We start from the raw sequence: 14330 nt of genomic DNA on the forward strand, positions 1-14330 counted from the left end.
CCACTAACTCGAGTCATTTTTTTTGCTGTTGTGTTGCGTCTTCCATTATTTTAAAAAGCAATCTAAGAAAGTTACGTCACTTGTTTGACCTTCTTTTTTTTTGTATTTGTTTACCCACACCTTCAAATTCCAGTATTTTTGGAATAGTTTCAAATTGTGTTCCGGTCCTATCTGGTGAAGCGCATACTAGCGTGGTCTGCCATCTAGGGACTCTTTTTCCAACTCCACATTCTTTTATTTTTTTTTTTAACGGTTTCGGCATTTGATTAAATTGGAAAGCCGACGTACTCGTTTTATTCAGTGAATAATCAAATAAAATAACTAGGGCAAAATCTTTTGGGGAAAATAGCTGCCGCTTTTGAGTCTCTTTGTCCGTAAATGAAACTTTTGAGTGAAAAGAGTTTCGTCATTAGCCACTTTTTAATGCTTCAACGAATTGTGGGCGGGATCACTTCAACGTTTGCGTGCCACTGTACCGAGCTAGAAAACTCCCTATCCCCACTAGTTCCCTCTTTATCCAATCAGCCCGAGTGCGGTACCTTGAAAAGGCGCTTTGAGAATATTAAAATTTGCTATTTTATCTCTGATCCGCTTAAGCGTAGCCCTTTGCCCTTGTGGCTTGACAATCTCCTCTTCGTTTCATAATGTACACAAAAAAAACTCTTCCATTAATACCGTATCCAGGAAATGTTTCGTATTTACCGTTTCGTTCATCTAGTAGTTGTAATAGTGCGCCTGCACTTTTGACCATTTTTTATGTTACCGTGGCACGGGCTAGACTGAAACGCGCCTTTTCAAAATTAATCCGTGGCTATATCGGGACACATTCGAAACAGCCCGCCAAAGCTACGGCCGTGAGTGTACAGGAAAGCTAAGCAAAAATACCTATATCGAAAAGCTATGTAAATTGGAATTCATTATACAAATTTTGTTTATAAAAAAATATTCAAAAAGCTTCGAGTGAATTTACATAAATAAAAATGATGCAATGAATTTTCAGTCTAGCAATCTGGCAACGTTCTTCATTTCCGTAATTGCATCCTTTAGGCGCGCAAAACTGATACATTTCTTGTCTGTAGGTGGCATCTTGGTCCATTACGGAAAGGAGGCAGGGGTTACTTCATTGTCTAATTGCGAGCGAAACGAGGACCCCCCGCATTTCAGTTACCAAGTAGGCCATGTCTAGACAAGTGCAACCTGTTTCGAGCGTTGGCCACCTTGTTCCTGAACTTCGTCGTCGAGGCATCCAACTGCAAAAAAGGTAGGACATCATCTTTAATTTCTATTTAGTATCTCGAATTATGGATTGCGTATTTTGCTTTGAACTTCATGCCAGTCGTAGTGGCATAATCGTACTATCGTTTAAGTGGCCTGATTTTCATCTTGTCCAATGGCTGATTCGCTTGCACTCGTAAATTCTGTGACGATGTCCTTCGTGTGTGTGTTGATATTGGGATACTTTTCTTGTTTTTCCTCGTGTGTTTTTGTTCTTTTTTGTTTTTGGCTTTCTTGAGTGGCATGACACCAACGTCCACTCAGCCATTAAAGTCGGAATAGCAAAAGAAATTGTAGTCTTGTTGTGCAGTGGCCACGTGTATCTATGCCACATTTCTATGTGGCCGTCGTCCAGATCTCTTTTGCGTGTTCTTAGCACCTAAACTAATAATGCTGAGACTATGTAGGGTGTTATCAGTTAGCCATCGAGAGAGAACTGGATTCTCTGTGTCGTGTTCGCCAAATTCCCTGATCATCTTAGCAGGTCACTCCCTCAGATGAGACTTTATTGTTTTGCTTCTTTTTTTTGGGGGGGGGGGGGCGCGTTGGGTGCCATTTTGAAAAGGAATGCATTCTCGGAAGACTGTCGCGGTATTGTGCTACGCTCTTGTCAAAGGCTTAACGATAATAGGGAGAGGATACTGAGAAAACGACTGTTCTAATTAGCGTTGCTGAGAAGTAAAACGTGACATTGACGAGCGACTCGAGCTATTAATAGGTGGCTTTTTGTTGTTGGGATATTCGAGAGCATTTTCGCTCAATTTCGTCTGCTTCTCTTTTTTTTTCCTTTACGTGATGCTGTTTTGTCACAGCAAATTTTGTTTGTTTTTTTCTCGTTTTCCTATGGCTGTTGTTGGCAACGGCAAGCGGAATCGAACATTACTTTACCAGTCGTGACCGTCCTTTTTTTTTTGTTCTATCTTGCGTTGTTAAAATGCAGGCTGGTGATCCTAACCGCCGCGCGTGATGGATGCCGCACATACACTCGTATTTTGTCGCGTTCGCCCTCCTGATTTATGATGTAATTTTTTTTGCGTATCCTGCAAATGTTATTTCTTTGGAAATTTTTTTTTCTCGGCGTGAGTCTTACGTTTTAAGGCAAAACTTGCTGTAATATCTCGTACTTGAATGCGTAGCCTCAAGGCTCCAATGTGATGGAGTGCACCTGGCATGTTGTTTTCGGGGTTGTACGAGATGATTGAACGTATCAAAGTGCGGTTAATACCAGAAAAGAAAAAAAAGAGGGGGGGGGAGAGATTTTTTGTCTTTCGGTTGATAAATCTTATTGTGTTTTTATCATACACGTCGAGTACTAACTTCAATTTACTTGAGAAACCTTGGTAGTTGTTCGCTAGATTCGCGAAATCAACTCGCTTGCTTTTATGCGTGTTTTACATGTGCATCTGTTTTGAATATTGAATTTGGGGGGGGGGGGGGGGGACATGGAATGTCTCGTTAAAACAAGCGCCCGGTTGCGCCAGGACAACGGATAACGTATTAAAATGATATTCGCAAATGGTGGATGTGATGGCTGTCAAATTTGCAACCGTCTCGTTATTGTATGGAGATTGGAAGAATGAAGGATCGCATTGTTCGAAAAAAAAAAAATCCAGTTTTTCCAGTCCAGCAAGTATGTTTTTTTTGCCCTCTCGTGTGCTGTGGCCGAATTTCTTAATGTTTTGTTAGTTGAAGTGAAAAGAGAAAAAAAAAAAGATAAAGGGTTAGCCAAATAGTAAGTGATGTATCATCGATAACAAGACAGTTTTATTGCATCATAGCCTGTCGAACGACGTTGGTAATGTTGATTTATTTCATCACCCAAAAGAATTTTTCTTCCCCCTCGTTTTTTTTTCTTGTTCTTTTCTCTTTCAACAAAGAACAAGTATTGACCGAATGTCATTGGCTACTTCCTTTTGCTTGCGTTTGCACGTTATATTTAGATCGTGGGTTGTCCGAAATTCCAGCCGAGGTCAACGGGTAGAAAGAATTGACAAAAAAAAATATAATTATTATGGTTGCTTCAATACTGTATAATAAAAATATTATACAATGTACCTTAATAATAATATTCACTTTGAAGTTCTTTTGTTTTTTTTTGGTTATGTATTCCTCGTTTCTCTTGGGATGCGGTTAAATGAGCCAATCCCAGATGCTCCTGTGTTTGTTGGCGACATTGTACGAAGCCGAATGTCTACCGAAACACAGGGCGGCTGCTCGGTCGCAGTTGCACGTAGCCAGTTTGCATACATTGGTGTCACCTAAGGAAAAAAAAAAAATAATAATGAAAACATTAAAAAAGAACGTGAAACGATGGCGCCCAACGCCGTTTGCGGCTCTTGAATCGTCTCGAATTTTGGGGAAAACGGAAATGAAGTAGCGTGAAAATTGAACGAAATGCTACCGCAAATGATGGTGGCTTCTTGTCGTCGTTCGCTGCTATTCGAAACGATAGTCCACGTGTAGAAAGTGAAATAAGCACCGAAGAACGATGAGGAGCACGGTCCGTTCGGTAGACTTTCGTAACAAAGATCGTGTTTGCGACAGCAGCTGATAGTAAACATTAATTAAAAAAAAAAAACCAGAACCCGCAAAGTTTTAATTAAAATAATATAAAGACATGTGAAAAATTGTAATTTTGATTTTTTAAATAAATGTATTACCGATCGATAGCGTCGACAATAGGGAGGGTGCCGGTCTCACCACTTCCGCAGTGATTTCCGTAATTATTGAAAAGCAGGGCCTCCATGCGTGTGCTAAACCGAATCATATCCCCGAAAGAACCGATGCTGCGCTTTGTCCTCACGCTGGCTGAACGCGCAAAATATATTTAGTACCGTTATCGTACTTAAATTAAATGTAGCATTCAAATGAGGGGCAAGGGGGGGGGGCGTATTGAAAAGTGCGCAAAGAGTGTCGCCATCATTTTCGCGTGACGCGGTGTATTGATGAAAATTTCAACACGGGCCGTGTCAACATCGGCAGTGTGTAATCATCAATTACAAGCGGCTCGCATGGCGAACAGCAGTAAATGCATGTTCGCTTCGTTCACAGATATTCAATCAATTATGACTTTGCCTCTTTTTTCTGTTTCACGCAACGTGGAACACTGCGAATTGAGAACAACTTTTGTTACCATTGTGTTTGTTTTGCTGACGTACACGGCCCTCTCTTTCCCTTTTTTTTTTCCCTCTTGATTTATTATGTAGAAACCGAGTACCATTGTACGCAAACACTATTACAGCGCCTTCTGTTTGATCAATATTACGCCACGCTCTGCAATATGAAAATTTTCCTCGTTTCACCAGGTGTCTCTTTCAGGTTTGGGGCGTCGTCTGTCTTGTACTGTAAAGTTGTCGGGCGGAACGGGATTGGACGGAGAGGATCCGTTACCGGGCAAAAATAATGGACCGTTGGTTCACGCTACATGGCGTGCATGGCAAACGGAGGTTGCATTTTGCCCTTGCGCAACCTGGGCTGCTACACATCGTGTTTTCCGCATCCCTCCTCGACTATTGGCCTTTTCATTTGAAAACAAGATACGCGTTCTATATGTCTTCTGGGCAAAGATGTACAACCAGGCACTTCCTGTTCGGCCCGCTTAGCTTGCCCATCGCCTAAGAGATAGGAGGTGACTCGGTCGGCTAGTGGTGGACCTTGTTTCCCGTCTCCAATATCACATTTTTAGGGAGGCAGCGTTTTTTTTTATAGCGCATCTGTTTAATTAATTTTTTTTTTATACTTTTTTTTTCGGAGGGAGGGGGGTACTTCTTTGACCCTTGAACTGTTTACTTGACAGCGAGATCGTATTTCGTTGCGATATCATCTTGAAATGGCTTATCTCTTGTAACCGTTTCCGAAAATAGAAATAATCAAGTCCTTTGGAATGAATTTCTATTTGAGGAATGACGACGCTTAAGGCCTTCTTTCCATTGTCGAATTTGCAATTTTTGTTTTTTACTTGCAATTTTCCTGTTTTTTTCTTTTTTCTTTTCTCTTTTAATGGTTGATCAAAGAATCAACTAACGAAAATTATTGAATTAGACTTACTTCATCTTCTGATTTTCATTTTTTTTTCCCGTCCGGTTTTCAAAAGAGTTTGTCGAATACTTAACTCAAATTGCACTCGGTCTCATCAGCAGGGTTTATACAACTCCACAGACAAGTACTCTCGTTCCACTTTGAATACCACACGGAAATGAGGCCACTACGGCATGTTTCTGCATACTTCCGACTGCCAATTTAACCCTTTTTTTTTTTTTTTTTTTCTAAACGCTGCTATTAAAAGAGAATACTTTTTTTTTGTTTAATATAAAATATTCTCAACCGTAGCGGATTGCGGCCGACTTTGATGCGGCGCCAGAAGAACAGACCACACAAACCGCGACTTAGCATTAACCTCAATGCGACACAGGGGCTACTACTCAGAGGGTCGCTATGTATGTGCTGCTACGCTTCCATCCGTATGCAAGAAGCGGGATAGAATCTAGTTTGGGTAGCACGCGAAACTCTTATCATGTCTAAATTTATGAGGGCGACAATGTCGACGCTGTGGGGTGGGGAGGGTTAATAATTTTGTTGGAAGAACATGCACATTCAGAGAAAGAAGAAAAAAATATTGCCATCGATCGCACACGCCCGCGCGTACTACACAAACCACCATCTAGTTTTTTTTTGTTTGCCCGTGTTTAGGGAAAAGCACACACTTTGCCGTTTATTCCCCTGCTGGACGAAGAGGAGTTGAAAACATAGTTGCGTTGGCAGGATTTTCTTTTTTTTTTGTCTTTCGTTTTTTGACCCTATTTGTTTGTCGCAGTTTTTTTTTTTCGTTTTGCAGACAGTTTTGGAACTTCTGTCTCGAGCGGCAGTAGATTTCCGCTGTAAAATATTCCAAATGCAATGCCCCCCATCCTTCGAGAAGTGTGTGCTGTTCTGTGCACAGTATCACGAGAAATATATAGTCCCCCCTCCCCACCGTCCGTTGTTTCCTCCTACACCACCCATATAGTTAGGAGTCATAACCTCACCCCCCGTCAGTTTTTCTCTTTCAAAGTCAGCCAACCCGTTTTTTTTTTCTTTTTAGGTCGCTGTTGATATACAGTAGTAGTAAGAAGTAGCATTTTACTACGTTACGCTCTTAAGAGGCGAAAAATGGCTGCTACTGTTGTATGGCCAATCTGTTCTGTGTTGACGATGAGCGCGAAGCTCGTCAATTTCAAGGGGGGAAAAAGGGACATGGCAACGGCATGCGACACCATCAACAAAAGGCAGACACAGGCAGTAATGGCAAGTAGTACTCGGCTTCGTCGTTTACATCAGTCATCGTAAAAATGTTTGCCAATTTATGGAGCCAATAGATCGAGAAAGGGATTATGGAAAAGAGAGGTTGATAAAGACTTAACGTACCCGAAAGGCTGGCTTCAAAAGATGAGGCTAAGATGATGATTAAGAGGTATGCAATGCGTGATCGACGCCCAGACATATTGAAACGCTACTGAAGCTGTTGGAAACAGGACGACGTGATACTTGAAAAAAATAAAATAAAATAAAGAATCTGATCCCCATCTCGTAACGATCTTTGGATGTTACGTAAGTGGCAAGAATTTTGGCTCCTCCCTTTTTTCTTTTCGTTTTGTTGTCCATTTGCGTCCGGCTCTATTTTTTAAATGCTCTGTTTTTACCTTGCTATTCAATTTATCGTTTAAAATCGATGGTTCTCTCTTGCTCAATTTTCCCAGTAGCATCAACTTTAAACGACGTCGCTTTCGTTCTTTCATCATTTAATTCCAATGAGTTCCGCCTTTTGTATCAGTGGCGCCACTGCTACAACGACTGCCGGCCCTATATTGGCTATTTCATTGCGTTGGCAATAGGGACGCGATTCGTTGAGACGATGGCACATATTTATGCTGCACTACAATTGGCCAAGATACAGAAAAAAAAAAAAAAAGAAAGAGACGGAATGAGAAGAAGCCAACATCCAAGACGACCACGGAACGGCTTTATGCAAAACGAAAAAAAATACGCTGGCCATGGATTGTATAGCTCAATTCGCTCGTCTCCTATTTGACTTTCTTTTATTTTATTTCCATCGTGCATGTTGAATGGGGACACTAGACGACACTGCAATTGAATTCGATTCCCTCATTTCGCTTCTCTTTACGCATTTTATTTACAGCGGAAAAAAACAGGCTACAGTTTATTCATGGGGCGCCTCTTTTTCATGTCTGGCTGCTCGTCATGTGTTTAATGTGTGACGCACAATCCAGCATCCGGCAGATGACTTTTTCTTTTTTCTTTTGATTCTCTTTGGCTATTTCCATTTGGTCTGTTTCACTTTTGACACACGACGGCGTCTGCGTCAAGAAATCTTGTTTTTCCGACGAATTCTCTGAATTATTTCGTGCAGTTTTTTAATTCGTTTCCATTTTTTCCTAAATTTTCATTGAATGGTCATAGTTTTATTTATTTTTTTTTGTGTTTTGGCTATCGGTTGTAGATGCAGATATACATCTATGGTCCATACATGAATTTTGCGATCAATATGTAATCCGACACACAAAAAACCATGCGAGCTATTCTGTTTCAAAGCCATAACTCGCATTGCTCGGACTTGCAAACGTCGTGGCTGTTCGAGTACCGCCTGGGCGGCTGTAGCATCAAATGTAAACAACATACAAGCGAAAAGAAAGGGGGGGGGGGGGAGGCGGAGGGATATAATAGAGATTTCGAGAGCAAATATTCAAGACGCAACATTCGTCTTCATTTAATGTCGAAAGGGAGAAGTATGCCGGATGTTGTATTGTGCCTTTCTCTTTTGTGTCTACACGGGTCCTTTTGCCCCGTTTTTAGTTTCTTATGTCAACAAGCGCAGACATACGACTTTTTGTGTGTTTTCTTTAACGGAACGAATTTTCGCTTTGCTTCCTCATTTGTTTTCCGCCTTGTTTGTTTTGCGTTAAAACATGTTTCGCGTTAGCCAAAGCTGCGAATGTGCCGTGCTATTGTTGTTTTAGCCGGTATGGACTTAGAAAGAGGTTCAGCTCTTTCAGTCAGGTAATTATTGGAAAGGAACCAAATCAAACAGAAATTTTTTGTTTCAATATTCGTTTGATTTAGGCCACTTTTTTTTAGCTTCTAGATTTTTTTTTCTAATCAATTCAAGGCGATCTGTGCCTTTATTTTTTTTGGTACTTCGTATCCCTGTTCCGTTTCTTTAAACTCTGTTTTGTCTTCACGTGTACAGTAAAAATTGAATGCCGTTTCTTCTTTCGCCTCCAAGTTCCACTTCGAGGGGGGGGGGGGAGGGGAAACTGAAGTTTGGATTTTGATCAAGTTTGAACACGTTAACCCTAACTCTCCCGACAGTCAAAAGCAGCGGCAAGAAACAAACACACATTGTAAAGCCAGACTCAATGCCTCCGTTGATGCTCCGTCCATGACTCCGTTGTGTGTGTGTGTATGTGTGTGTGTTTGAAGCGAGCCTTCCTAATGTTCCGTAGGCAAAATTTGAACGATACTGTGTTAATCAAATGACCGGCCTATCTCGAACGTCCTGTTTCACTGGAAAAGGAACAGGATGATGTTCATTTTTTTTAGCGTAAAAGAAAAAAATGATAGTCAGCGAACTACCGAGTCAACGTAAAACGAACAAAGAAGAAAGGCGATCTTTTAAGTTTGCGACTTGTAAAAAAAAAAAAAATAATAATAATAAAAAAACAGCTGAGGACAATGCATGAATTGTTCTCTGGCCAGACGACGCAAAAATGTTTTTGCACAAAAACTCATCTGGGAACTCAACTCTTGTGTGCCCTGGTGCGCCCGAGTCATAAACATATTTACAATAACGCTAGATGACGCAAGTGGCTGTACAACTATAGGGCCGGGACCGTCATACAAAGGGTTCTTCTGTTGTCCTGCGAACTGTGAACAGCGAACGCCAATACTCGGATTACTTGTCTGTCCCCCCCTTTTTTTCTATTTTGATGTTTACACCCATAGAAATAAGCTTGTCCTGTAAGACTCTGTCATTGGCTATTTGCGTTTACAAGCTTTAACAATTTATCCTTTTTTTTTTTCTCCGCGCGTAATCGATTTCGTTTGATGACGTCAACATGTCATCTATTAGCAGAATTGACTGTTGATGGGTGAAACGATCGTCAGGGCACACCGGATGAACTCATCACCTATGGCTCAGTTGTCTTTCGTCCGGTATTGAAACAGGTCGAGAAAGAAAAGTCTGTTGAGAGACTATTCGGCGCACAAAAAAGTGAACGGCTAACTGCGTTTATAAATAAATATATATATATATATATAATGTATCTGTAAGCAACGAGTATTGATTGCGTGGATGTATAAAAGCAGAAGGAAAGAAGAAGAAGAAGAAGAAGAATATAAAGGGGAAAATAGAAAGATATCGAGCTATTCCGTCACCCCTCTGCTCTGCTGCGCTCTACGACTCCGTTTCTCTCTTCAGCCGGAACAACACATGTTGCACGCTCTCTCTCTCTTTCCGACCCTCTCCTTCTTTTCTTGTTTCTTTGCTTTTATTTTTTTTTTTCCTCCTTTTACTCGTTTGAAAGTGTAAAGGGAGCATGCGCTGTTTCTGGCTGCTGTGTCGCGCTTATAACCCCATCGGCGTTATTACGTATACAACCCTATGAGTATGGTGGCTGCTCCCTCTTTTTCTCTCTCTTTCCCACCCATTGGTAGTAGATGAGCGCGCTGGAAAACAAGAGATGAGAGAACAGAACTTATAAACTGGCCGACGGAAAACTCGAAATGTTCAGTACTCGGCTTGCTTTTGATGCGAGTAGACTCGTCGTTTTTTGTGTGTGTGTTTGTGTCTTGTGTCTGTGTTTGTGGACGATCGCGATATCATTTTTCGATTAGTTTCTGGTCTGGCGAACTGGGGTTACTTCAACCGTTTGTTACCACTAGTAGCAATCCCATATTAAAGTGTAGTGCCGTTCAGTTTTAGTTTTACTGATTTTTAAATTTTTTTTTATCGTTTGTCTTTTTTTTTTATTCTTGGATGTGACTCATCATCGGATGGAGACTGATTGATGAGCGTATTTGAATTTGGCGCTTTTCACTTTTGGATGCAGCCTATTTCTACAAAAAAAAAGGGCAAGTTGCATCCGCCTAAACGGCTTTCAAGAGAGGAAGGAAACGATCAGACAAGCAAAACTTCTCGAGAGATAAAAAACAAACAAAAGCACAACTTGCAGTTTGAGGTTTTTAGTTGAGTTTTCTTTTTCGGGCTTGTGCGGACTGCGTTTTGGCTTCCCGTCATCATGTCCGCATCGCTGTTTCCCGTCAAGCTTGGCTCTTACTTCTACTGCTATCGCCGTTCGTGCAACGGACCGTTGGTCGTCCAACGTCGACCGACATTGTCTGTTGTTCACCACTAATTTGAAGAAATTGTTTCCTTCTACAATTCACTTTGCGATATATTTCTGTTTTTTTTCCTCAAGTGTTACCAGTGGCGCGTTGTGACAACTTGTGTTCCGTGTTTGGTGGTGTATACCTTTAACAAAAAAAAAAAAAAAAAAGGGAAAAAATCTGAATAGTGCGTCTTTCGTCTAAACGTCGTACGTGGTCTGCGAGCTGAACAGATTTAATTTTGCGGTCACATTGTCAACATATAGGGCACGTTTGAAATGCCCGTCAGGCGGGGACACGTGGCCCCCCAAAACAGTTACATCGAGACCATCATCCGAAAGTTCGATGAGCTCAGTAAGATTTTGTTGTTGTTGTTTCTTTTGTGTTCTTTTGGGGTTCATTCGCGATCTTTTTTTTTGTATTGCCGTTCCGTCGCATAGTGGCCTATTAACTAACGTAGTCTTTGTAGATAAATTGTCGAGTGCCCTGGCCTGGATACGTGGTCTGTAGTCATTCGAAAATCTGTTAGTAGCTAAACCGTTTCGATTGGTGCGTGGCAAAACACGTCCAAACAAACGAAATAGCAAAAACGAAATCTTGTTTGCTTGGCGTGTCTATACATTTATACAGGCCTTCAGGCGTGCATGTTGACGTGTACAGGATAAAGCGAGGCAGCATGCGTAGTGTTCGTTGGGTGGATAAAAAAAAAAAAAAAGATTTATTTCGTGTGTGTGTGTGTGTGTGTGTGTTCTTTAAGGACATTTTCCTGTTCACAGACATGTGAAGGAAGAAAAAAAAAACAGTGTTTTTCTTTTTTCTATTAATATTTGAAATCCTTTTGTAGATGTGCTTTAGAAACGTTAATTGAGCGGAGATGTTAGTCCCATCAGTAGAAAACGTTTTTTTTTATCCAGTTTCAAAAATGGATAGAATCCTCCTTTTTTTTTCTTACGTCAGTCAAACGTGTAACTCAATTTGCTGGTGCGTGCCGTTCTGAATTCAAACTGAAAAATTGAATGATGTGGTTAAGACAGCAGACAGAAGATTGAAATAGAGATGAGTTTATGCTAGACGTGTTGATTAATCGGTCCAGCCAAGAGGTTGGACCGCAGAGCACGTGAAATATTTTTAGGCATTTAATTATTTTTCTTTTTTATTTTTGCTCTTTGTTTGTTTTTTTACGTTTTCCTCCCACTCTTTTGGCCGTTGAAAAAAGATCGGCTCGATCCTGTTCATCCTTTGGCTTTTTCGTTTGCGTTCACGCTAACCTGTGCCAGAGATAAAGGCATTCAGGCAACGCCTCTGTGGCGACAAATCTCCTTCTCTATGTGGCAAAACATAATTGAAATCCTATTCGCGTTGATGGGGTATTCAATTTTTTTTTTCCTCACCGCCATTTTATTTTTTGATTTCATATTTGATTCTCGGTTTCAATATTGACGAACAAAATGCGTACAAGCGATTCGCGGGAATGGAAAGTTTTGTAGGGAAAGGAATTGTAGTTGTAGGGCTTTGCCTCATCAGCATTGCGTTCTACGAGATCATCAACGATATTTCTTTGCCAGCACTTCGTCTTCGTCAATCATCTTTTCCTTGCTCCCCTTTATTTTATTTTTTTCGCGCTCGTGCCTCTCGCCCACTAAGGAGTTAGCTAGTATATTGCTCCACCAAGACATGATAGGAGGTAGAGAATGGCTTGATGTGACGAATCCTAATATCGAAGATGCACCGCAACGTACTCCCTTTACTGTATCAATGCGTTAGGCACCCCCCAAAAGGCGAATGGAACTGATAAAAAATGTTGAAACCGTCCAACTGGAAAGAAAAAATCGGAATAGAAGCAGCACAAGTTAATATCCTCCTTCCCTTATCGCGACCCCCCTTTTTTTTGTTGCGTTAATTCAATCGCACTTTCAACAAAAAAAAAAAAACCTACACGCAATGGTCTTTCCGGAAAAACAAAAAATAGAAGGCAGCAATATGTTAAAAAAAAAAACGGGGAAGGGGATTCAAATGATATCTTTTCAATGTTATTCGAACGAATAAATCCGCAGCTTTCTGTCTTGCTCTCTCTCTCTGTCCGTCGCCTCCCACCGTGAGAAAAGTTGGCCGCCACTCCCAACGCATGACTTGCTCTCCACTGGCGTCATTCTGAATTGAAACGTACGATTCGAACGCCAAAGAAAGGCAAATAGAATCTTGTCTACGCTTTATCTCTCTACTCTGGTTCGTTCTTTCTATTTTTTTTTTTTTTTTCTTAGCTACTTCTTCTTTTCGAATCTTTCTTTTACATCGAGCATGGACTGCCGCGTTATATTGGCTACGTCTCACTGCTGTTTGTTGTCGAGACGTAAAAAACCGTAAGAGATATATAGAGCTACGAGTGAGGCACCACACCGATATAGTGTGCCAAGGTCTACTGTGCACGGACGGCAAGTTAGAAATCGCTATTTCTTCTTGTTCTTGTTTGTATTTTGTTTCTTTTTTTCAATGGCTATTTGTTGGGCCGTCTGTGTGCGGTGGACATTTGAATGTGAATGCTTCGTCTTCGTCACTAGCCGGCCAAAAATATCATGACGTGGCTTTTCATCAACACGTCTACACGCCCCCGGAAAGCTGACCCTTGCGACTCCTCCCGCAAACACGGCACCTCCCCCACCCCCCCTCTTGTAGACGATTGAAATGCGTCGTGTAGAAAGAAATCACTGCCACTATTTCGGACTCGAGTTTGTCGTTGTTGTCTTTTCTCTTGGAACGCCTCGAACCCATCTCTTCTTTTTTTAGCTGGTTGCTATTGTCTCTCTCTTGATGTTTTGCGCCCTGCAGCGCTAAAAGCGCCATTTCTATACAACTCGCAAATTCACGACATGGAGCCAAAAAAAAAAAAAAAAAAAGAAGTGGGACGGGAGGGAATAATAAAATGAGAAGGGGGGAACTGTTTTGTCCGCTGCTGAAGACCACAAACAATTGCCCACTATATCATTCCGACTTGAAACGCAATAGTTCTAACTCATAGACGTTTGAAGCAACAGAGAAAAATGGTTTCGTTATTCTTTTGCGGACACTGGAACTCGGGTACTCGTGGCTGTTGATTGCTTTGGTGTGCCCACCTCATTATGTGTCCGGCGACACGATGATGAAAGAGGCCACGTAATAAAGCGTTCCAGTGTGCGTTGGGGTTCCGTGTGTAGCCATTGCCGACGGTGTTTTTGGGCTCTGTCGATTGCGGTTGGCCAGCTGGGGTCTGGCCGGTGGTGGGTAGTCACACAGTTTGCCGTGCTGTCGATGGATCGATAAATCGATTGGAACGAAACCGGAACGCTGGAGGAAATGATGATGTGGGACGTGTTGATGATGTTAAACGGAAGGATAGCGACGTTAGATCGAACCTTGATGGCCGTTTTAAATTTGTTTAGATTTTGAATGTGTTCCTTTTTTTTTATTCTTGAATAATTTAGTAGGGTCGCCTCTCCTTTATTTCGACTAGCAGCCAATCGAAATTTTTGTTGCCTTTCCTTTTTCCGATTTACAACAACAATCTCTTCATGCAATAAGTTATCATTTTCACGTGACTGTTCATTTCGATAGAAGACAAGTATTTGATAGCCGATGCGGGTGAGCGATGGTGCGCGGGCGTGTCCGCCGACGATCGATGCTGATAGCGATGGGCAACG

General features: G+C 41.5%; 2 protein-coding genes across 8 annotated transcripts in view; one reads left to right on the top strand and one right to left on the bottom strand.

The window, feature by feature from the left end:
* The first annotated feature begins 1075 nt into the window (after positions 1 to 1075).
* LOC130687183 (potassium voltage-gated channel subfamily H member 6-like) overlaps positions 1076 to 14330 on the top strand; it is a 63522-nt gene continuing 50267 nt past the window's right edge. For 3 of the 7 annotated variants that reach the window (XM_059496008.1, XM_057510335.2, XM_059496010.1), the window contains exon 1: positions 10782 to 11010. In XM_059496008.1, coding sequence (XP_059351991.1) covers positions 10935 to 11010 — 76 coding nt within the window. In that variant the 5' untranslated portion in view covers positions 10782 to 10934. Of the gene's footprint in view, positions 1262 to 10487; positions 11011 to 14330 lie in introns of those variants that run through there. The other 4 variants (XM_059496011.1, XM_059496013.1, XM_059496012.1 and 1 more) reach the window with 4 other exon arrangements.
* Positions 2997 to 6785, bottom strand: LOC130687175 (acidic phospholipase A2 CbIalpha-like). The gene is made up of 5 exons (XM_057510322.2): positions 6679 to 6785; positions 3936 to 4083; positions 3677 to 3822; positions 3331 to 3533; positions 2997 to 3191 (listed from the first exon to the last, which is right to left on the bottom strand). The coding sequence occupies exons 1-4, from the start codon at positions 6752 to 6754 to the stop codon at positions 3406 to 3408; spliced, it is 498 nt and encodes a 165-aa protein (XP_057366305.1). The 5' UTR covers positions 6755 to 6785; the 3' UTR covers positions 2997 to 3191; positions 3331 to 3405.

Source organism: Daphnia carinata, chromosome 7 (assembly GCF_022539665.2).
Source record: "Daphnia carinata strain CSIRO-1 chromosome 7, CSIRO_AGI_Dcar_HiC_V3, whole genome shotgun sequence".
Taxonomy (NCBI): Eukaryota; Metazoa; Arthropoda; class Branchiopoda; order Diplostraca; family Daphniidae; genus Daphnia; species Daphnia carinata.